This window comes from Hippocampus guttulatus, chromosome 9 (assembly GCF_054856545.1).
Source record: "Hippocampus guttulatus isolate MCC_2025c chromosome 9, RoL_Hgut_1.0, whole genome shotgun sequence".
Classification (NCBI taxonomy): domain Eukaryota; kingdom Metazoa; phylum Chordata; class Actinopteri; order Syngnathiformes; family Syngnathidae; genus Hippocampus; species Hippocampus guttulatus.
In genome coordinates this window covers 6,492,327-6,518,082 of record NC_141269.1, presented here as the reverse complement: position 1 = coordinate 6,518,082, position 25,756 = coordinate 6,492,327, and the positions used below count along the sequence as shown (strand labels likewise).

The following is a 25,756-nucleotide window of genomic DNA, read 5'->3' as shown; positions in this document are numbered from 1 at the left end:
ACATGGTATGCGGTTTGAACATTTAATTCTTTTGTGTACCGCCAGAGGGAGCCTGCGTACCACAATTTGCAAACCACTGATTTACATGATGTTGTGACGATTGTATATTTCTAGATTTAAATTTTCGTTAAAATTACATTTTTAATCTTGTAAAATTACAACCTTACATATATAAATATTCTTAGAAAATTGCAACTAATTGTAACAAATTACATTTTTCTCTGAACCTTAGTCATACCACGCTCGACCATGTCTAAGAAATGAGTGTGGGCGTGTCCAACCTTCACCTCTCAATTACGTTTGTTGGCACAGTTCGTGCTTAAATGTTTGCAGTCGGCTGCTGCAGGCTGAAAAACGTGTGCCGTTGTGTTGAATAAACAGTTCACTTTTCCCTAAGTGTCTCCTTAGGCCTAAGGCCCAACACCCAAAACCACGGAGCCAGGTACTAACATACTTGATGGTTCATCCAACACCCCCACCTCACTTCCCGTGGTTGTTTCAAGCTCGCTAGCTCATTAGCTTGCAGGCTAGCCAACCCCGATGGGGTGAGACTGAGGAGTACTGGATGGAGCCAACACTGGTCAGCCGGTGCACAAGCCCGCAAGCGGCTAGGCTAATTGATACTAGCGGCATGCCAATTTGCAGCTGAGGCAGCCAACTCGGCATAATCTAGCTCCGTGCATCGCTTGCGACATATCAACTCGGGGGTAAATGCATTTTGGAGGGGGTTTGTAGGCATAGCTTGATGGCTAACTGTGCACCGAGGTGGTGAATCTTGGAATGCTGGAATATCTGACCCTGCACGAAGCAATTCTTTTACGCAGGCAGATAAATCTTTTCTTGTATTACTGCTTGGATGTGACAATTCACGCAGAGTCTCTGTGTGAAAGAGGCTCAAGTTAGACACGCTGTTTAGAGGATGGCAGATCTGTAGCATGTTGCATCACATCGAAAACCATCTCAAAACCTTGAATGAGAAGCAAGAACTGGTTTCCATGGAAACGCATCCATCTGTGCAATCGAGCAGGTGGCTTCTCTCTCCGTCTCTCCAGCCCGAGATTCTGGATGATGATCTAAATAAGCGACATGCTTGGCTGCTACGTTTTTATTAACGTAGGATGAGATCAACAAGGCTATTTTGTCTCTTTCTGGTAAGTAGTACAGCAGAATTCTACAATTTTGACCCTTTCTCAAAATATTACTCCTTTATTTTAGAAACATACAACACTGTGTGCATATGTAAAATTAAATTTTTTGGGCAATAACATTGATGTTTCAGGGATTATTATTTGTGATTTTTAAAAAGTTATTCTTGTCCAAAAAATATTCTGGTAAATTTATTAATTTGATCGGAATCTCAGGGCACGTGCTTAACGAGAAAAAAAAAATCAATGTTGCCGTGTACAAATAATGTAAAATACAAAAATAGAAATATGTTAAACACAAATACAAATAAAATAAAAAAAGAAAAACATAAAATTGTGTTGAGCTAAATTGCATCTCATAATACCGCACAGAAGTGGTAAAACAAATGACTTAAGCCTAGAATTGTAGTACACCCTGGACTGGTCGTCAATCAATCGCAAGGTACAAACAACTCTTGACACACACCAATAGGGATTCGAACCCTGCGGGTCAGAGCGGTTAACCGCGATCCAACCGTGCTAGTCATGCTAATCTTTCCTTACCTGGCGTCCGTTGCCCTTGCCCTGGAGACTACAGCGACCCAGGCTTCCGTTGGGCGTGGTGCCGCAGCTGCTGATGATTTGCAGCTGCTTTTCGGCACGGTCGGCTCGGTCCAGCAGCTCCTCGATGAACTGCTGCAGGCGAACTTTGGCGTTAGCCTCGCGTGCTGCAGTCTCCTGCAGGAACTGGTCGATCTGAGCCACCTCCCTGAGGAGAGAGAAATACTATAGTTCACACTTTTTGTACTTTCACGTGACAACTATATCTTATTTGTAGAGCGAACTGCTGTAACTTTGTTGGCAGATTTATTTATAAATTGTTTACTTACAAGCAAAACTCAAACAAAAATCTAAGCAAGCTTTTAAGGCAAAGAAGTGGAAAATTATGCAATGGCCAACTTCATTATCTGACTTGAAGCCGATTGAGCAATTGCTGAAGATATCACAGTTGCCCAGGGCTTAGGTAAAAACATATTAAAGATGCTAATAATAATCATAATTAATTCAGTTCTAAAACGATTCTGAGGATTTGATGCATGCTGATGTCATATTTATGAACGGAAGACGATGACACCCGCCCCACATTTCAGCAGAGCACAGTCTTCCTGTGCCTTGACCAAATCCACCAAAATTGGATGTTGCCACCTGCGCCACAACTTAGACTTGGTTTCACCGGGTCTAATGTCTTGTCTACTTTCTGTCACCAAAATGTCAGGTGCGCCTGTTTGTGAAAATAGGGCCCCTTGACACACATTCAAAAGACAAACAACTTTTGAAAACTTGTCGACACATTTCATTTAGTACGTTATGAATATCGGGATATACTTTTTTTTCAATGATTTTATGTTATTCAAGTTGATAAACTGGGGCCAACTTTTGGAAAAGGAGCACACTCAGTTTTTAGTTTAGTTTGCATGACTTGACTTATGAAGGTCTGAAAAAAACGTTTTCAGCAAAATATGCACTGTCTCGGTGAGGGCTCAAATGTATGTTTTTTGCCTCATAGATATATTTCAAAGTAGTAAAGCCAGAAAAGGTACACATGCCTTTTTGCCATTGAACATTGCAGTAAAAAAACACATTAAGAACCGAATGTGACCTCAAAATTGACCATTGTGATCTGCATTCACTACCAGACTTTGGCACTGAGAGACGAAATGTTCACCTTCTTCCTCCTTCTTCCTCATTGGTTCCAAAAAAACAGAAAATCAGCTTCCGAGTATGGCCCAGCCTGATTGGAGGGCTCACTTATGCAAGAGTCACGCTAACATTTCTTGAAATTGGGGCGCTCTGGGCTAAAAATAATGTGCCATCAGGCTCAGATGACTTCTCTATTGTCGCTCTAAAAAAGGACTACTGGAAATCCATTGACACCAAAGTGAAGGAAGTGACAAGTGAATCTGCCAATAATTGCACAATTGGCTCCGAAGCCATCTGCATAAAGCGATAAGATCAACGCGTATGTCGGCTATTTGTTGCTAACATGATTCATATCTATGTATGAAGACTTTGACATGGCAACAATCGGTGATTAGAATTCATGATTCTGTGGCTGCACTGCTTGAGACAAACGTAACTGGCTGCGCGCGTGCGTGTGCATGTAAGACAAAGACCATTTTATCCATCTCAACTGTCTTCCCCCATCTGCCGTGTGCGGCTGACACTCTGGTTCAGAGCCCTGTCAAACAGTTTTTAAAATAGACTGGGCAAAATATTAGGCACAGCTGCACACTACAACCAGATCCGTTACCAAAAGTCTTTTTCTGTCACTTTTGATTGACACCGCCGGACGTATTGGTATGTGCGTCTTCAAGGTAATTCGTACCTCATTAGCAGCGGGAGTCTTGGGAGCGTCAAGCATATAGCCATTCCCTTGGGGCCATGTTTGCATGATATACACGGATTGCTATGATGTTCAGTGATGTTTTAAAACTGCATTGTCCTACACATCAACACTCCAGCTGGTTGACCGAAAATCGACATCATTTCTTGTGTCTTTGTGATAGCCGGCAAGAACATTAGTTATTGGGTCCTAGTGTTCCCATATTTACACACACACATGCACACGCACACACACACACACACACATCTATGATGAAACATGACCATTATTGTATCATGTGACAACTAGTTAAAAAAAAAAAAAAAAAAACATTTCCTGTTAAAAACCCATTGAAAGTGTCTGACGATTCTTACTGAAATTGTCCAATAAAATAAATATTGTATACAGTCTCTCCTTTCTTTCCCTTTTTTTTTTAACAGAACTTTGTAGTTGAAGAACAATTTGGCAATTTATAATGTTACTTAAAACACTGACTGTAAACCAAAAAAAGGGTTTAAAAGTGTGATGATTTGACCCTGGAAGAGATTAATTTATGTCAATTAATTTTTCATTATTGGTGTAAAAAAAAAAAACACCAATTGTTTGCAAACACACAATGTCCAGTATGATTGTAAATCACAATTGTGTATCACCACGTTTTCTGTCATGGAAAAGGGGAAAAAAAAAGACAAGAATTGACAGGACACACACACACACACACACACACACACACACACACACACACACACACACACACACACACACAAACACACACACACACACACACTATCACCTTGGACATAAACCCTCAAGGTGAAATGTGTTTCCATGGACAATGGGAGATGAGGAAGGCGGGCCGCCATGTTATTGAAGTGTGTACACCTCCAGGTGCACATTTTATGAGTGACTTTGTAAGATGTTATTCTTTGGTATGGGAGAGGAAGCTGAAGCACCAGGAAGGGGGGGGGGGGCGGCCACCCAAGCACGGGGAAACCTTGTCATCACCACATGGGAAGTTCAGAGCCTAGATTTGAACTCAAAACAGTGAGGCAAATGAGAAACGTGCTAGCCGCTAGTCACGGAATGGCTACATATTGTTCCCAATTACAATGAATGTTTATAAACATTGTGGTGCAAAACCTTAAGTTCCAAGAGTCCTTAATTTACAATTCAATATTTCTGTCATGAGATCTAAAGCCGTATTGATTTTGAAAAGCATCCAGTTCTCATACGTTGCTAACAAGCGCTTCGTTCACTGTCCCCTTGTCAGATCAAGCTCGTCCGATACAGTGAGACACCTCGCTGGAACAGGCCTGAATAATCATCTGAAGGAGGGATTCTCTTTGAATGCAAATTAAGATCCTTTTCACAGGTGTCGCAGAGGATTTGAGCAAATTCACGACGCCGCCTCATTAATATTGAACGAGTGCAGATGATTGACTGTGAGGGCCCGAATGAGAGATGAAGCTGCGTGAAAAGGAGATTCAAGTACAGCAACACTAAGGCCCGCGGTCACCGAGCGACGTGGTCAAAGGCGACTGAGATGAACAACGGCGAAAAACAGACAGTCGCGCCCACACGTCAGGCGACTGACGTTGTGCTTCTTCAGACATAGAAGAATAGACACAAAGAAGAGTTTCACAAGTTGGTGTCCCAGTAATCCACAATCATATTTGTCATATTGTGCAGAGATAATACAAGCCTGTGGGTATTATATTGTGTGTCTATATGTGTTTCTGCACCGATTGTGCTTAAATAGCTGTTGCTTAAAGAGTCATAAATACTGCAGCATCAATGAGAGTTTCATTATCCCCCAATGGCTTTTTGTATTGTGTGTTATTATCAAGCTAGCAGGCTTTTGTAACTTGTGGGGGCTGGTTAAAATACTTGACACAATGTGTAACTCTCTTTAAATTTGAACTGGGAATGGGAATAGGAAGCAAGCACTGGTCCTGTTTTTTTGTGTGTGTGTGTTTTTAGAACACTATCTGTTGCTTGTTGTGAAGTTCAATGCCGCTATTTAGCACATGTAGCATCAATTTTTGCACACTCAATCTGCCGAGTGATGGCAAGATAATTCAGTAAGTTGAAACACTACCGTATTTTGTAAAAAAATTAAATTAAATTTAAAAAAACATCCGCGCAGGTGTGAACAATGAACCACAGTGAAGGGGGGAAACTGTGTGTTTGTGATGTACTTTCCTGAACCGACCTATTACGTTTAGCATACACTGCAATCCAAAATGCGTGCTTGGGAATTACCGTTCTTTTATTTACACTACCTCGGAGTAGAAAATCAATCATCTGCCTTTAGTTTATTTCTCACATTTATGGATACCGCCGCTAAGTGTCCCGTCGTCGCCTAGCAACTCACATTTTTCATACTTCTCGCCTCTGATGGACCAACAAGATTCTGTTCAAGCCTCGTGACACGCAGTGACTTTGAAAAGGCTGTGTGTCCGTTAAGGAATGCTTAGTCACGGGTTCAGTCGGACGCACACTGACGGTGATGCTCTTTTTCCCCCCCTATCTTTGCTTAGCTGTTCTGTACTTTAGAGTGTGAATGATCTCACTGGTTGACTGCCAGCTTCACCCCAGAGAGAAACAGACTGAGAAACTGCGCGCAAAGAGAGGCAAAACGAGAGAACAAGCACGGATTATCTTGGAGAAGGCACGATTCAGTGCTTTGGCGCTCAATGGTAAAATAATAAGTGTACCTAATAAACTGTCCAGGGGGAGTAGGATTTAATCAGCAATATATATATAGATATATATACAGTATATATACATATATCGCCCCCCCCACTACAAATCCATTCGTCCATTTTCTATTGTACTTTTCTTTATTATGGTCAAGGAGCTTGAGCCTCCCACCCTGTCAGTAGCAGGGCACATACAAGACACACACACACACACACACATGCGAAATAGACAAAGAGACAAACTAACAAGATGTCCTCCAATTTTGAAACAGAACCAAAACTTTGGATACAAACCTCTCTGTCCTGGCTGCCCGGAAAAATGTAGCTCAAGTTTATTATCCCAAAAAGCTTACTATGCTGTCATTGATTAAAATGTTGTAATTTGGCCGCTGGGTGCTCGCGGGAGAAGCTGGCGCTCTAATTTACATTTCAATCAATGACAGCGTAATCATTTTTAAATTTTAATTTATTTTTTTAGGTGTAATGAATTAGTGATTGTTTATAGCGTATTAAACTAGCTACTGAACATGATTTTCAGGTTGTGTTGATGTTGGTGTGCAATGCTATATTACAGCAAAGTAAAACACAGATAATGCCAATTTAAACTCTGCGGTGTTCGGTAATTCAAGCAAGCCGTCATTTTGAGATGTCATGATTCCGTCGGACAGCGACAATATGTAGTGTGTAGTTGCTGAATATTTAATAACCCTGTATGGTTTTTCTATATGTGGCTGAACTGGCCAATATTTGTCACAATCACCTGAATTAGCACTCTTGTGAAAGACTGAAAAAAAAATGGTGCAGATGCTTAAGTAGGTCGCTGCATCGTTTTAATCTTTTTTTTTAAATAAATAATTTTAGCTGATAAAATAACGATATCATCTTGAGTTTAGTGTCGCTTTCATCCCCCTCGGCATGTCATGTGAACATGGACATTATTATGTCTACCATACACTCTTGTTTAATTAACATAGATTCTGTTCTGTTTCTGGGCAACAGTAAATGCTTCTTTGGATCGAATTCAGTCTTAAAAAAAAAAATCTTCAAAATAGTTCTGGTCTTACTTTGTCCATAGCCATGTTGTGGGAGAACATCAAACACACTCATCAGATTCATGTCCAGAAATGACATCCATCACCAGACTGTGCGCTTCATGTCCAACCAAGACTTCTATTTATAGAATCGGAAACATGAGCCAGCTCATGAAGCTGCCTGGTGAAAAGGACAATCAGACAAACGCCACGTGGGCAAAAGTATCGGGACACACTTGACCATTATGCTGACATCGAGCTTCCACGCCAAATATTGACCTCCTAAGTGTCTTTAAAGAAGAAAAAAAATGCGACATCAGCACATTTACCTCAACTTCAGCTCAGTGAGTTTCTAAAGCAGCGGTGTCAAACTAATTTTTGTCGCGGGCCACTTTGGACTTACATCTTCTCTCGGAGGGCCGTTACGACAGTGAAACCGAATAAATGTTTAATCATCACATTGTCTTATTACTTGTACACAAAATAAATGATGGCTCACTAGTTTTGAAATCAGTCAAGTATTTGTTCAATTAGTTCTCAAGTGAGTGTCAACAGGGTAACAAACTTATTGCAAAATGTTACCGTTATTTATTACGTAAGACAATTTGAAATTTTGGTACAGATTTAAGCAGGGATCATGGAAGTTGACACCGATGATTTGCTTTTGCGGGCCACAAAATGACGTGGTGGGCCGGATCTGCCCCCCGGGCCTTGACTTTCACACCTGTGTTCTAAAGGATTAATTTGACTGGATTGCTTTTGCTTTAGTGAAATGTCATGATGATCGCACGACAGCAAATGTAACTTTTTTGCAGGCACAAGCAACTGTTTTGGTGTTGAAACCCTCTATACATTCAAGTCATACTTCTGCATTGGTCTTCACCTTCAATTGTCATATTTTATTAGCAGTAATGCTGTTTGGCCTCACTCTTCCAATATTTCAGCCTGCAAATGGGATTTTTGATGGATTTTCATTTCCTACGGTGAAAGGGACACAGTCTAGGGTTGCAAAAAAAATAAAAAATCAATTTGCTAATGAAGGCTGATAGAAAAGGATCGGGCCAATTTCAAGACAGTAACCAGAGATGAAATATAATTTTGCGTCAAATCCCTCTGTGATACATCCAAAACACCGAGCCATGAGGTTTGAAAAGGTTGTACAATTGAGATGATTTGAGTCGGACTATCGGCCTTTGAATGTTAAACGGGGTTTATGCAGACTATAAGTGGGGAAGGAAGGACAACGGTGGTGACGTTTTCATGACCAAGGCTGTCACTTACTGCTGCTTGTGGTTGAGCTCCGCCTCCTTGTTGACCAGGTCCTGTTTCAGGTTGGCCAGCATTTCCACCGAGACGTCCACCTGCCGGGAGAGCTCCAAGGCCTTGTCCTCAAGCTCTTGTTTCTCCTGGCTGAGCCGCTCGCTCTCGTGCTTGGCCCTCTCCAGCTCGGAGCTCTTTCTCTCCAGCTCGGCCTGTAGACGGCCTACGCGGGCCGCTATTTTCTGCTCCACCTACAAGACGACGGATGTTAAAGTCACGCGCTAGTATAGGAAACCATAGCATTGTACATCTTACAATCATGTAAGACATTATTAAAACAGATTCTGTCATTTTTATACCTGACGGCACTTCAAATTATGCTCCGTTATTCACTTAAAAATTCTCGTTCTCGCTCGGAGCATTTTGATGATGACCCGATTGGATGTTGTCGTGCGGATTCTGTTCCGATTGAATGTGGACATGATTTGCACCGACGGAGCTGGACAAGAGACCGCTTAGAGGCGCTGTTATGAAGATTTTTCTTCATTGACCAACTGGGCCGCATTCAGAGGCACCTCCCTGCATCTTAAATGGACTTTTATATCATTCTAGCTAACATGTTACAGTACAATATTGTGTCAAATGATGCCCACTCGGCATCCATTGCAGCCTGGTCATCCTGGAAGGGGGATTCTCCCATCTGCGGCCCCTTCTCAAGGTTTCTCTTTTTTTTTCCCCGGATGGTTTGTTTGGCGTTTTCCTTGCCCTCCTCGGGTTTAGGGGATGTCAGTAAGATTTGTCAACTGTGGGCACGTGAAGCCCTTTGGAGACTTTGGGATTAAGGGGTGTATAAAACAAATGTGACTTGACTTGAAGTACAACAATACATTCAATAAGATCTAGTTTAGAGTTCAATCATACGTGGATTAAAAAAAAAAACTCTGCCATTTGCCATAGACAGATTGGATTAGGGGATCATTTGAATCGCGTTCCTCCATTTTCATGCAATGGGCTGTTCCATCCCATAAGGTTTTAAGCTTTTTCACTGTGACGGTAAAGCTACGTCACTGACGGAAACAGTCAAAGGTGCTTTCCAGTAGCACTGCTGTAGGGGTCAGCTGACAAGAAGACAATAAAGATGAAGTGGAGAGTAATACGAGTGATGCTGTTCATTCTGAAGATATGATTACTAAAGCGATCAAAAGGGGAAGCTACATTAAAGGACGATTTATGTTCTTATCAGTCACAAAGGCTTGGAATAATTTGCGTGTTAATCCTCAAGAAGGATTATTGATCTCGTTGATGATAAATATTCAAAATCTTTGCCGCACACTAATGTGGGGGCCGGAGGGCCCCAAGAATGGGTTAGCATTGGGCCCCCAAATGACAACATTGGACGTATCCTGTCCCCATCAACTGACTGGGTACTGGAATATAAATGATCCTATTTACCTCTTCAGAAAGCTTCTCCATCCTTTCATCCAGCTCGAGACGCTCAAAGGCGCGCGCCTTCAATCTGGCCAGGCCTTCTTCATATGCCGCCTCCACTGCGCTGGCGGCGACGTTAGCTGCTACGGCCACGGCTGTACTGGGGTTCCCATAGGGGCCGGGGTCTGTGGATGTCATGGCCGTCTTCATCAAAATCTCCCCCAGAGGAAACTCCACATTGGGGATGTACCTGGCCGAAGTGTTGGAGCCCGCCGGCGTCAAACTCAGGTCGTCCACGCACGGAAGCTCGCGACAGGGGAAGCGGCGCTCTTTCAATGCCGACGGCTGCAGCGGCTCAAAGGGGTCGTTATCGTTGGGAGGCGGCAGGAGGGCTCCCTCCGCCACGAGGGGCAGCAGGGCGGTGGCGTCGCAAACGCTGTTGGACTTGGAGAGGACGTAGAGGGTCTCGTACGTGTGGTTGTACTCCAGGTGGGCACGCAGGGACGACAGGCTTCGGAAGCGCTTGTGCTCCCCACAGCGAGGACAGCGATACGGCAGGTCCAGAGAGGCCATGCCGTGCGAGATCTGTGGGGGGAGAGTTGGACGGCGCTCACGCAACCGGACGGTGGCGCCGGCGGGTTAAGAACCCATCGGATGCTCTCATGGTCACAACAGCAGCCGTCAATCAGCAGGGTGAGGACAGATCTTAGAAGTTCACATCATGGCAACTCTCGCTTGGTCTTTTCATGCCGCCGTCACTGCCTAGAACAGAAGAAAACACAATAGGAGCTTGAGAGAATATAGTAAAAAAAAAAAAATCTTGATTTTTTATTTTTTGTACAGATAATAACTCTATTTTAGCTTAAATCTTCATCCCAATTACCCCATTCATGATGCTTTGGTGTGAGTGTGAATGATTGTCTGGCGACCAGTCCAGGGTCAAACCCGACCCTTTACAAAATCAGCTAGGACACACTTCAACTTAGCTGCAACTCTAACGAAGATAACCGCCGTACAAAATTGATGGATGGAACTTCTACACCAACATACGGCCCGCGGGCCGACGCCGGACCCCAAGGAGGTTCGATCAGGCCCGCAGGATCATTTAAAAGTGAAAAATTGCATAAAATACACGAAATGAATATTTTTTAATAAAGTGCAATTCATGGAGTATCCGCAAGGGGGACACACTGTTTTGATCAGAGTAGAAGACAATAGCAGTCTCAGTCTGTCACTGAGACAGGCCCAACACAGCAGACGCTATCAAGGACATGTTCTTGTGCTTCTTTCGATCAAAACAAAGGAAAGACATATTACTTTGGTTATTTATAGCAGAGTATGGTATAATTTTAATGGTCTGGCCCACTTGACATCTACCGAGGCCGTATATGGCCCACAATGTGAAATGAGTTTGACACCCCTGTTCTACACCTTTCGGTCAATTACGATGTAACACTTGGATTTGTACAAGCTTTCCAACAACTGTACGCCTACACTCTGTGTGGAGCGACTGATTTGCAAGTGAGGTGGTCATGAAACATGAAACTCATGTTTCACTAACCCGTCTTTTACTATTACGATCTGTCATGTATGCTAAAGTACTCAAAGGACAACCAGGGGAAGCAAGAGGAAATGGATCCATTATCGAGAGTGCTCATGAAGCACCAAGAAGCCTTGGTTGGCTTGAGAGACTTAAGGCCACTTAATCAAAATAGAATCCCCTCATCAAGCACTGTGTTGATTAATAGGTCAAAGCCAGTCTTGGATGCCAAGGTACTCAAAATGATTGTTGATAGAATTAGCGGCTGTGTGTGGCGCAAGCCTAAATGCTGGCTTTGTTTTTCCTACAACATGGATAATCAGTGAAACCGTATAAGCATAACCAGACTATTGGAGCTCAGACCGCCGCCAAAGGATCAAGTGAGAATAAAAATGGTGGGAAAACAACGGTTTGTTTGCATTTTCTGCAATCAGAAGCCTGGACTCTGACAAGAACAAAGCACAATTGCCGGAAAAACAGTTTCATACTGTATCTCCACAATTTCGTAGTCCTCAGTCTTTATTTTGCACCCATTTTGAACAATAAATCTTCAAACGATATATTTCGTAGGGGTGTTCAATATCACTTTTTTCAGACCGATACCGGAATGAGTAACAACTCTTTGAGTACTCAGCAATACCGAGCAATAATATATAAAATTTCATTTCACACATGGAGAAAAATGAACAAAAACTTTTCTTTCTCCAGCCGATGATGATTCGCCAAGGAGGACTTAATCAATTTAATACTTATTTTCCTGCCTTTAGTATCGCTGCTTGGTATTGGCAGCGTCTCCGACTACCCAATACCTTAAAATCAAGCTGCTATTGGAACCGATACCAATACCCGATAGCGGTACGCTACCATCCTTAGTATTTAGACCAGGGGTGTCAAACTCATTTCACATTGTGGGCCACATAAGGACTCGGTAGATGTCAAGTGGGCCGAACCATTAACATTATACCATACTGTGCTATGAATCACCAAAATCTCATCGCTTTCCTTTGTTTTGGTCTCAAGAAGCATTGATTGGCGCTTTCATATAATTTGCTGCGTTGGGTCTATCTCGGTGACAGACTGAGACTGCTATTTTTCAATGTTTTCTTCTACTGCGATCAAAACAGTGTGTCCCCTAGTGGATAATCCACGAATTACATGTTATTTAAAATAATCATTCTGTCTTCAATGCACCCCCCCCACTTTAAATGATCCCACGGGCCGGATCGAAGCTCCTTGGGGGCCGGTTCCGGCCCGCGGGCCGTATGTTTGACACCACTGATTTAGACACATGTTTATTTCAATTTACAGTGACTTTAACATTGTTACCCGTATGATAATGTACCGCCATAAATAGTGATTCATAAGCTATTGACACCGACCCCAAAAGGTTTATAATTGCCTAAAAATGCAAAGCACTTTTTTTTTTGCATTGGACAAGGATATGTCCTGACAAAGTAAAGCTCCACCCCTCACTTTAACAAGGTTTGTTGGCCCCAAGATGCCACCAGATGGCGCCAATGCAATATCTTTATATGACAATCGGCTTCGGCCTGAGCACAAAAGCAACAGATAGGTGAGTTTTTAAGACCGTCCACCATCCACTATCCTGTTGTGGTTAGCAACAACGTTCAAACGGGTTTCGCATGAACAATTCAACATATGTCCCTTCTGTAAACTCTGATGACAAAGAGGTGTCCATTGGAAGAACAACGGCAGTCCACGTTTTCAGATGACCAAGCATTAAAGATGTGAGGGCCACCAGATGTTAAAGGTGTGAGATCTTCTTCTCACCAAGCGCCCAGAAGCCACTTGCAACTATTTAGAAGTCTGGTGAGGCTGCAGAAAATAATGAAATAAATAAGAGCGTACGGGCAAGCTGTGCCCACTCACCAAAGAGTTTTTCCACAAGCATGACCACGATTTCTGCAGGCAGTTGGCGTCCCCGTCTGCTTCGCAACAATATCCAACGAGGTAGGATAATGGAAGATGATGGAGGATGGCCTCGTAGCCACATGTTGCATTTAGACATTGTCAATTATTTTTCGTTAACGTATTTAATTTCATACGTGTTTATCTGGGCCTGGTCACCAAGCTGTGCAAAGGCCCTCTTGGAATTGCTGTAATCGTCGTTTGGGGTGTCACGACATGCCCAAACATGAAAAAAAATAGAGGGGGAGCCCTGCATTCATTCGACGGGAAAAACAACATGTCAGTCATCAACCTTCAAACTAGTTGTGTCGAGTTTTGCATGATAGTAGGTGGAGGACCTTAAAATGCAGAGAGGCGGGAAGAGCAGGGCGGACTGAGCAAAATATATGAAGAAAAAATATGTTTTTTCCGGGTCATGCATGGGGTCTCTGACGTTTTAAAACACAAAGGAGAGGTCAAGTCAAAATGTGTCTTTACAATAATAGCTTCTACGTGGGCTCCACTAATCCAAACATTGTATTCAGATGAATATTGCATTTGTGGAAAATGAATATGAATTCGAATACTCTGTTTAGACTCGTGGGTGCACTTAGAAAATACTCTTGTCAAGAAAATGTTTGACTTGACTTCCCATTTAAGTCAGCAAAAGCAATAGTTTGTTCCTTTGTGCCTGGGGTGTTTCGTGCACATTTGTTTTGCTTGAATGTGTGAAAAAGAGAGCGAACCACGCTTGCCCTTTGTCACCCTTTTTTTTTTTTTTTTTTTAAATTTTAGCCAGCGATATTGCTCCATCGTGGTCAAACAAGCAGCCTGCTACCATGCACATAATAAAGGTGCCGAGACTTGTGTTGTAAGAGGTGTGACACGAATATCAGCCCACAGTTAAGCAATGAAGCTTTTTTTTTTCCCACTGCGCTCCCGCAGTATATTCATAGTCCAGACTGACATTGAACTGCACGAAAGTAAACAATAGTGTGGCGTATGCACTTAAAAGCAATTTGACATCACAAGCCCTTTGACACGTTGCCACACTCTAGTATAGAAACAGACAGTGTAAGCTACACGGGAGCTTAGCTAAGACCTCCGCGAGGCCTGTGGGCCCCTGCGTGAGCATGTCAAAGTGTTTTAGCCCCGCTGAACACAACGGGACTCCCGTGACAGGACAAGTTCACTACCTGAGGCTCCTCAACTGACAGCCAAGGGCGCAGCAAAGGCACTTGTGATAAATTTGATCACACGGGGCCGGTTACTTTGCTTTCCGACATCGTTTTGGGCGCACCATAATAACGGCACAAATAAAGGTTGACAAGAATTACCCATTGCACTCGTGACTTGTAAAACACGCAACGTGCTAGTTAATTTAGCAATGGTCATCGATTGTCATTCAGCCTGCCATGCATGTTTTTGGAATGTGGGAGGAAACCGGAGTACCCGGAGAAAACCCACGCAGGCACGGGGAGAACATGCAAACTCCACACAGGAAGGTCAGAGCCGGGGATCAAACACACGACAACTGCACTGTGAGGTCGACGCGCTAACCCCTGGACCACCGGGCCGCCAACAAGAATCCCTTAAGCCCACTACCTCCACATGTTTGAGTTTTGGGTACAAAGGCGGAGAAAAGGTGAAGAGAAGCCCATTACTTGGCTGTTTTATTTTAAAATGTAACATTCTTAGTCCACGCACGGCGGGAACACTTTCTCCCTCTTTTTCATTTGCTTTGACAGTGAGCAATAGTTTGAAAACCACACTAGCGAGGCCCTCAGGACTCCGTAAGGTGTCACTTTTTGTACAACACAACAAGAATGCGAAAGCAGCACTTTCTGCGGCTCTACAGAATCATTATTGGCAGCGAGGTCAGGGAGAGGATGGGGCGGTGAGACTGAACATCTTCCGCCAATGATCGCTGATGGCCACACAAATAACAACCGACACCCGCCCGCAACCCACCACGTCTGCCACTGTCTACTATTGATCCACAAAAGGGTCTGACGAAACAATTACACCCTCGCGTGCAGACATCATCAAACAGAACGTAACAGGGGGAGCTCACGGGTCACCGCAGTGTGAACTGGAGGTACGCTGGATACAGGCGATGCCCAAAGAACAGTCCACAGACCACATACAGCTTGCTCCGTAGCCCTCAACTCGGACCATCGGATTACAATGCGAAGAGTCTTTTGGGTTGGTTTTTTTTTTTTTCATAAGGAAAAATAGCACTCTAATATTGTACTTTACGCAAAATAATGTAAACATATTTGAACTGGATGATGCCATTTCTGAGTAAAAAGCACGTGAATGCAGACATGGTAAATGGGAAAATATGGAAATGATCGTGAATGAGGCGGAACGGTGAAAGATGTGGAATGATGCGAAATTGTACTGAAATGTGAAAAAATGTGCAATAAGTCACTGAAAAATGTGGAAGAACATTGATGGATTCAGAAATGATGTGGAATGGAATTTGAATGGTCGGTAAAGTTAATGAATGACACTGAATTATGCAGAATGATATTGTAGAATATTAGTTGAAAGATATGGAACGCGGTGGTATTTTTTTTTCTTATGTTTGTTGTATATGTTAATTGCTCCATGTACAGCACTTTGTATGCAGCGATGGCTGTTTGAAAGTGCTCTATAAATACAGTTGAGTTGAGTTGAGTTATGTTCATACTGAATGATACTGAAAGACATGGAATGTTGTGGAATGCTAACACGTAGTCACTCGGATGGGACAGCCTGTAGAACCTCAAACATACCACAGGTACAAACTGTGTCCTTGAAAAACACACACACACACACGCACACACACACACACACACACACACACACACACACACACACACACACACGCACACTCCAGATTCTGTGTTTAAGATTGGCGACGCAGCCTCCAGGAAGGATATGAGAAGCAAATGAGCCAGACAACGGCCGCTGGGATAAGTGGATGAATGGCTGAGGTCTTCTCATGTATATAGCATATCTCAAGCCTGAGAAGACGTGATATGCAAGAGACGGTGGGCCATTCTACTGAAATGCTGTGCATTGCTAGATTCATATTTTTGGAATGAGATGCTAAAGTATTTATAGGTCCAGCAATTTATGGCATTTTGATCAGCAGTTATTGACTGTAAGTAAATATGTAGAAAGTATACATATACACTATATCCATCCATCCATTATCTGAGCCGCTTATTCTCATGACGGTCGCGGGCATGCTGGAGCATATCGCAGCTGTCATCAGGCAAGAGGTACACCGTGAAGTGGTTGCAGGCCAATCACAGGGTACACATAAACAAAGAACCATTCGCGCTCACAATCACAACTAAGGACAATTTCGAATGTTCAGTTAACCTACGGTGCATGTTTTCGGAATGTGGGAAGAAACCGGAGTTCCTGGAGAAAACTCCAGACAGGAAGGCCGAGGCCGGATTCGAACCCACGACATCTGCACTGCAAGACGGACTTGTTAATCGGCCCGGTTCCTATCCCCAATCGTCACTGTACATCAACAATTTGGAGGAAAATATTTTCCTGATGACTGTACCATTTGGGTCGAATAACATAACACTCTGGAACAAGAACAGGAGACATCCAGTCAGAAAACCCAAGATTACAGTTGTAGGTCATTCCCCCCCGCCCCCCCCCCCCTCTCTTGCATTACAAAAGGGAAGGCTATTCAACACGTTGCATAAGTGACATTTCCATATTTTTCTATGCACAGTGACTTTCAGATGGTGAGAAAAGTTGACACTCCCAAAGGCCAAAATCATGAGCCACATCTTTGATCCATAAGGGACGCTTGAATGAACAGCAATGCACAGGCGGCCCCAAAAATATTACAACGGCTATGAGCCAAAACGCGCATCGTCTTTGTTGGTGTGAGAGAATCGATAAATAAAGATAGTGTCAAAGAAAATTACAATTAAACTTAGATTATTATGTCAGGGGAAGAATTAGTATGACACGTTTTACCTATTAAAACAACTCTCGTGAAAGATTGAAGGTGGCAAACCATCAATCCAGCGAACCATTATTGTGTTTATGTACCGGTACATCTACTGCGCATCGGTGCATGTGGTCCTTCACTGTCATGTGGTAAAAATGATGGACTCTTCATTTTGTGGAGTTAATGTCACACACACACACACACACACACACACACACACACACACACACACACACACACACACACACACACACACACACACACACACACACACGACTTCATGGATTCTCCCATAGCACACACACGCTCAACGAGCGCATCGCAGCAAGGAGAGGGCAATCGTATTTCTTAACAGTATAAAATTTAAAACTTAACACTGTCAGGGGTTTTCAGGCCTGTCAACAATTGATGAGATTCATTTAAAAAAAAAAAAAAAAAAAAAAAAAGATCACCGATCACTGGTAAGTGATGTCGCTAGAGATGAAACTCAACAGAGCTTTCCATTGCACATCCTGGTGCATTTTCTTTTTTTCTTCTTGTATCGTACTGAACAGCCAGAACAGACACATTTGTGTTTGTTTGACAGCATTGCAAAATTTGCGGTTCTCTGGTCGCAATCACAGTTTTCTCTTTTTACCCTTCTGTGATGTCATCACCTACATTCAATAAATAAAGACAAGACTTTACTTGACCGCTTCTTGAGGGAGGCATTTATTTAGCTAAAGCAGATGAAGCAGCGAGTAATCCAGGCAAGATGTCTACCAGAGGTACAGTAGTACCTTGAGATACGAGTGATCAGGGCAAAATGGTAAATAGTGATCAACATAACGAATAGCCTGTACTAGCTTGATGCTAACATATTACGGCCACTGCCAACGACATGTTAACGCTTATCACCAATAGAGTCGTCTGAGAACTCTATAAGCAACTGAATAGGACAGTAATCTAAATGTTGGTCTCAGGCTAGTAGAACGAAGGACTACTTGACTCAGATTAAATATCTGTGGGACATTTGGAATACAGATTCTACTCCAGTCATATAAACAAACATCAGCTGTCAGTCAAGAAGCCAGTGATGGAGAGTAAGGTGGGCAGACGGAATATTACACTCCACGGATCAATGCAACAGTAAACAAGCACTCGCTTCTTATCCATCTCGCAATTGCCTGACTGCCAGCATGAAAACCCGTTTACATCCCTTTTCCGATCAGCTTTATCCTCACAAGGGCGTGCTGGAGCCTATCCCAGCCGTCTTCGGGTAGTAGGTGGAGGACACCCTGAACTGGTTGCCAGCCAATCGCAGGGCACACAGAGACGACCAACCATCCGTGCTCGCGCTCACACTCACACCGAAGGATAATTTGCAGTGTTCAATCAGCCTGCCATGCATGTTTTTGGAATGTGGGAGGAAACCGGAGTACCCGGAGAAAACCCACACGGGCACGGGGAGAACATGCAAACTCCACACAGGAAGGCCGGAGCTGGAATCGAACCCGGTACCTCTGCACTGTGGGGTTGACGCCCTAACCACTCATGACTTTTTTTTTGCATGGGTTTGTACTTGAGAATGCTGCTCCATTGGAAAATTAAACAAATGCGAAAAGAAACAATCGTGTAAAACAATCAGCCTGTAATTCATTCAACCATTGTTGTTGGAAGCATTACGGGACCAAAAGATTTTTACAAATAATCTGACGATTAATCGGAGATTGAAAATATTGGAATCGGCATTGGTCTCATCGGTTGGGCCCTAGATTTCCCAACAACTGTCATGCTGTACACATATGAGTTATAATACCGCAGTGCAAATAAGGCAAGTCACAAATGTGTTCACACAACCATATTGGAGTATGCTCCATCCCATCTCAGTATGCTGACAGCACCTTTTTGTCGTTTCCCCCGTTTTCTACAACAGCAGCAGCACAGTATGCACATGAGAGCACCGGTCCAATTTGTCACGGATTGTAGTCACACGAGTTTGCTCAAACTCTTGCGCTCTTCCTGCCTCAGAGTCAGCATTGACATTTTTAATATTTAGGTGTCAAAAGGGTTGCGAAATTACACTATTTTCACAAATGAAAGCTTTCAGCGGGAATTTATAGAGATGACAAGAGTAAACCAGGAATTTCAAAAAAATGGAAGGTTCACTCCAAAGCTTGATTTTAAATGTTTCATGCATCTATAGCATGCATCTAGTCATCACCCAGTAGCTCTAATGATACACTTCCAATACATTCTCCGAAATTCCCATGGGAGCTTCCTATTTACAATATATATATATATATATATATATCCCCATCTTGACTTCTTATGTAAATTTCCTCGAAACTTTCCACTTGCCCACCCCTTCGCCACAGTAGTGCACATAATTATCATCCGCTTTAAAAATGGATGCACAAACCTCAGCGTATTAATACGTATGTGTGCTCGCCCATTGGCCGTTAACATCTCCTGTAGCAGCCTTACATGCAGGCCAAGCATCGGCTGCCCCATTGATCACCATCACACATGGCAGCCAGGCAGGTAGAGAGCACAGGCTGCAAAACATCTTGTGGGCGTGGACCAGCCTGAACTAGCAGCACATGACATTTTCTCGTAGCGTAAACGGTCGAGTGGCCCGCGAAGGTGCGCGGACGTGGGATGCAGCTGCAGAAAAAAAGCCATGCTCAGTTGAGAACCCTCCCATCTCCTCCTCCTTTTAGCTTCACACCGCTAATCCATGGGACGTCAATTAGCCGCACGGGAAGCGCCCATGACGCGATGGATTAGCCGCGTGCGCACACACACTCACACACAACTGCACACGCACTCTCACACGAATTCATGATTTTTTTGTTTTGTTTTGTCATGGTGAAGGACGAAAAGACTCACCTCGGAATGTCAATCTTCTTGTGCTCATTTTCCCTCCCTTGGCCGCCACGGAGCAAGGAGGAAGCGCTAGAGCCTTCCTTGACGTCACAAGGCTGCAGCACTTGAGAGAGAGAGAGAGAGAGAGAGAGAGAGAGAGAGAGAGAGAGAGATATGCCAAAAAAAAAGAAAACAGAAAAAGACAAAACTGAAAAATAATACACACATCCGCCTCCCATCCTCCAAAGTGAATAGTGAGGTGCACAGTGCTAGGTTCTCAAACTGGGGGCTGCGGACCCATGGGGGTCCACAAATCCTAGTTTGGGAGTCGGCAAAATAATTTGCAATACATTATGCTGTATTAAATGTATGTCTTTCTCAAGTGAAATGACCAATAAGCACTCTATAATCCTATTCTTCATGGGGAAAAAAAAAGTCATAACATAATTTTTTTTAAATTGAAGAATTCAACCGTTTTTGACAAATTATATTTTGTGCTTCAATTCAATATCCAGGATGTTCCATAAAAACGTACACACACTTAAACAGCTGATAAATATTTTTTCCCCCTTGCAAATTAAATGATGGCAGCCAGACTGAACTTTGAAGTAAGAAAATTCATCCTAAAATGCTACTGGAAGTATCAAAACACAGCTAAAATTAACCGACCGAGAGAAATGTTTCGTATTGTTGCTTTTATTTCAATCTGTAAGCATATTACTTTCATACTAATTTTCTTCTGGTTGTTCTTTCAAATTACAGTATATTGAAGGTTGACTTTGGACAGGTGAATAAATACAAAGTTTTAAAAGAATGAATAATCCTGTGTATTCATCGGGATGTCAATCTCAATCCAAATAATCCATATAATTAATTTTTCCATCACTGGACAGCCGTACAACATACGTACTCACTATCACTCCTCTGGATGCGTCCAAACTCTTCTCTCTCTAATTTGGTCTCCAAAAGATCTAACCTTGGCTGTCCCTCTGATGTTCATGAACCAAATAGCTGGAGCAGAACACAATGTTATAATGTCTGGCAATAAAAAAACAAGGGATTGGACAGGGCCAACAGCCAGAGAAAAGAGGAGGAAGACGAGTGAGGCTGCAGATGGGAGGCAAAAAAGAGAATCAGAAGAGGCCGAAGACAAACGCGCATTCTTGATGAGATATGAGCCTCAATCATGGATTTGGATGTAAGAAGACTTCACTGTAATTCCTAAAGCATTGCATGTACACTTTTCACTAAGGAGACGGTCCTACACTCCCACGTCCACATTTTGTGCTATGCGGTGTTGTCTTTTCCTTTCTGTATCGCAAAGAGATGATATTTACTTTTGAGAGACCAACGACAGATTTTGAGCCCAAAATTGGCTTTCGTAGGTAAACCAGGGCGTTTGTCTCCTGGGTGTGCTGTTGCTATTGCTGGCTCATTGTGTACGGTATTGAAAACTGCACTTACTGTTTTGTAAATGTCAAATATAATTTTGAGAACTGTGCTCAAATGACAGAAAAACGGTGAGTTGTTGTCTTCTTGTGTGTTTAAAGCTAGAATTCAGGTACTGGATGTCATGTAGACCGTGCAGGTTGTGACTGATAAATGCATGTTGCACCATCCAGTGCTAGCAACCCACATGTTAACGAGTAATCCGGTTCACCGGGCTGCTGCAAGCCAAAATCACCATTTAAGGAGAATGAATAATTCATGTAAATGGTGGAACGGAGCAACACAGACTTCCTTCAACAGTCCACTCGTGTCCTTGCTAAGTAAATTTCACAATTTGTGTTCAGGACCACGCATTCAGTATGCACTGAATCCAAATGAGAAGTACTGGACGTTTTCGACTCAGACTGTATAAAAGTGGCCAGCAGAGGGCGACAGCACCGTTTGAAACGAGTGATTTCGAACGAAAGGGAGGACGCGTTCTCTCACCTTGAGCAGGCGGTGCCCATGTCCGGTCCACCAAAGCCCCTATCCAGCCTGTTTTCGATGTCTCCCTCCGCCAATACACTTGATTTAAATGAGCAGCTCATCAGCAAGCTTTGTGTAACCCTGACAACGATACTGACCATTTGAATCAGGTGTGTTAAAGGAGGGAAACATAGAAAAACAGGCTGGATAGGGGACCTCGAGGACCAGACTTGGACACGCCTGACCTTGAACATGTCGTCTCAGAGATTCGAAGTCAAATTGAACATTGACTGATATATTGATTGATAGATGGATAGCAGGAATGTGAAAAAACAGAGAGAGAATCAGAGCTAGCTAGCTAGCTGGATGGACAGACTCGTAGATAGACAGATACAGTGTGTGTGTGTGTGTGTGTGTGTGAGATATACACACACACACACATATATATATATATATATATATATATATATATATATATATATATATATATATATATATACACACACACACACATATATGAAGAGAGAGAGAGAGAGATGGACAAATACATCCAGACAGAGAGATAGATAGGTAATCAGACAGACAAATAGTGCGGCTGGATGGATGGGACAGAACAGGAACATAGAAAGAAAGACAAATAGACTGACATACAGACAGGTGTGTGACTGATGGATAGAAAGATGGGTGTATGGGTGGACGCCTGGACAGATGGCTGGACGAACAGATGACAGACTACAGACGACGGATGATAGATAGCAGCATGTTGTTACACTTCACTCGTGTTCATATTCAAATGCACTTAGAGTGTTCAACACCCCGCACCCCGCCCCACCTCAAATTCTCTAGCGTTTTTTTTTAAAAATCGATTCACTTCCACCTTTCTGCAGTCCAAGTGATTGCGAGCAGCTGTACAGAACATTAAGGTGTCAAACGGGCCCTAATTCATCACGCCGCAGCGACTCTAATTATTCATGCCAAAATGCTCCATTTCCTGTTTCCCATAACCCCTTTCCCAATTTTGCAGGTAAAAAGTGTTTTAAAGCCGACACACGGTGGCAGGCAGATGTAAAGCCATGACAAGTGATGAAAACAAGAACGAATTAGTTTCAGCGCGTTTTCTTACATTGTCATTGCCTACTTATTAATAGCTACCGTGTTTCATCTTTAAATGGCCAAATACTTGGTTTAACAAGTGTCAGCATTGTGACAGTAAAACACAGTATCGTAATATGCCAACGTTTTCATCAAAAACAAGGCAGAGGTTGTATTCATAAATAAAATTATTAAACCATTTCAACAATCCATTTGCCCAAAATCATGTTCTTGCGCTGGGCGGTCTTTTACTAAAATGAAATAAAATGACTCAAGTGGCTGTTAACTCTTGAATGTTCTTCTTACACTCCCAATCGGGGGTGTGCGTCTCACCAGTGAAAGATGATTTGATAAATACCTCCAAACATGGGGTGCGATATGATTCAAGGATGGTTCATTGTGAAGTGGAACCATTCAAAGATAGGCTGGGGATTTCGAGGCATGCCATTGTTGGTTACCAATTTGTTCTCAAGTTTGGCAGCCAAACACTTCAGCACCTGATTGTTGGCGCCAGGTGTATCTTGCTTGAGTCAGACTGGTCTTGTACCCCCACAAAGAAGTGTTTGAGGCTTGTTGGGACTGCACACAGAGGACAGGCTGTTTCTTCTCCATACCATAGATGTACAGTAAATTGGTTGGGGGAGGACAGGACATCATACGTGGCACTAATGATGACGGTTATCCTATTAGCTTCCATGCTCCGCAACTCGTGACCGCATGATTTTCCTCCTCTCCACACCCTACCCTCCTCATCCAACGCCCTCACATCTTTGAACCAATTTTACAATTCGGACCGTTTTTATGTGATACTTTCTTCCCTCCTCCCACACTACTGGAAAAAAAAATACATCCACAGTCTAAAAGCTTCCTGCACAACTCTTCGCTAACTTTTTCTTCAGCTTTGCAGATGCCATGCGGGACTGAGACTATTTAACACAATCAGTGCAAATGCTGCCCAAATGACCTTTTTACGATTAAATTTGCACTTGGGTGCCCAAAAGAAAAAAATAAAAATAAAAAGAACTTGGTTGACACTGAAAGGACTTTTGACGAATGCTAATGAATCATTTTACCGGTAATCACTTTAACCCAAGCATATTCTTTGATACGTTGTAATATTTTTCGGTAACAGCTGACACGAAAGGAGTTAAAAAAAAAAGCATTATCCATCTTGAAATAAAAAAATAAAAAAATAAATTCAAAGTTTCTCCATCAACGTGCACTCCGTCGCCGCCTTCCACAGGCTGCACTCATGCAGTCGTGACAGCACAAGAGTGACACACAAAGGCTTTAAAAACTCTTTGCCTCAGGAGGTTTTGATAGGATGAATATGACGCGGGGCCACGTCAAAAAAAAAAAAAAAAGCAAATTTAGACCCAACACCTTCCCTCCATCCCTCCCTCCTCATTCATATTTATGAGCGGTGACTGGCAAAGTCATTGTTGGCTAATTACAGTGTGGTGAACCTTCTTTGTCTTTAGATTGGTGGAGACTGAGACATGCTGTGCTTTGCTTTGCTGCACTTGTGCAAACCTCTTGCTTCCATGCCCATATTATTGTTAGTGCTTGTGTGCATGTGACGGCCTCTATACATCGTAAAGACGGAACTTTCCGCTATTTACTCAGAAAGAGGATTTGTTCAATTACTCGGACAGTAGCACCCCCCCCCCCTCCAAAATCGACTTTCCAAGTACTGCTATAATGAGCAACATTGAAAAGCATGAGCATTGTAGGCCAACCTTTTGATCAAACAACAGACTGTGATTATTACAAAAAAAAGACTGAATTTTCCAAGACAGTCCAAAGTGAATGTCATAAACTTAAAATCAAACATAAATAAAGTCATCAAGGGGAAAAAAATATTCATATGATAAAACTGTTTTAACATGGGGGAAACAGCACTCTAAAAATGGGGTGAAAATATTTGGAGAAATTTTTTTTTGTTAATCCGAGATTAAAGGCAGAATGTTACAAAAAATTTAATGCTACTACTACTACGAATAATAATAATAATAGAATACGTTTTTTTTACGTTAAACTACAATTAAGTTGTTATATTACATGAAAAATATTTCTTATTCATGTCAATAAAGTCAAAATAAGATTTTTTTTTACAGGAATAATGTCAAAATGCCATAAGAAAAAAACCCCTCCTGCAATTTAAAACGATTAAAAATGAATAACAAAGCAATCACCCCACAAACTCCAATAAAAGAGGTGCTTTCGCCTTGTGGCTGATTCGACCGTGGGAAAAACTGTCTTAAATGAATAACCCACAAAGTTGGGTTGGTGACTTTTTACCCAAACTGTTTTCAGAGTGTTTTGGGGATGTGGCATAATTTGAGGGTTGTTTGGTGGGTTATTCATTTGACCCAACCTTTTGGTGACATGAACATCCCAGTTGAGTCGGCCTTTTTTTTTTTTTTATAATCCAATTTGGGTTATTTTTGACCCAACTGTTTTTACAAAGGGGAAGCTGGAGTCCCTACAGAAAACCAACACACGCATGATTGTATCTTAACGTACCTATTGTACTGCATAACTGCATCAACATCAG

At 42.6% G+C, this 25,756-nt stretch overlaps 1 protein-coding gene across 1 annotated transcript in view; it reads right to left on the bottom strand.

Annotated features, from left to right (window-relative positions):
- The window catches only part of fbxo41 (F-box protein 41), a 34,268-nt gene extending 23,699 nt beyond the window's left edge, over positions 1–10,569 (bottom strand). Inside the window, exons 1-3 of the mRNA XM_086119533.1 lie at positions 9,953–10,569; positions 8,522–8,751; positions 1,689–1,893 (exon numbers count right to left, since the gene is read on the bottom strand). Of these exons, the coding sequence (XP_085975659.1) occupies positions 1,689–1,893; positions 8,522–8,751; positions 9,953–10,501 (984 nt within the window). The 5' untranslated portion in view covers positions 10,502–10,569. The remainder of the gene's footprint in view (positions 1–1,688; positions 1,894–8,521; positions 8,752–9,952) is intronic.
- Positions 10,570–25,756: the final 15,187 nt, after the last annotated feature.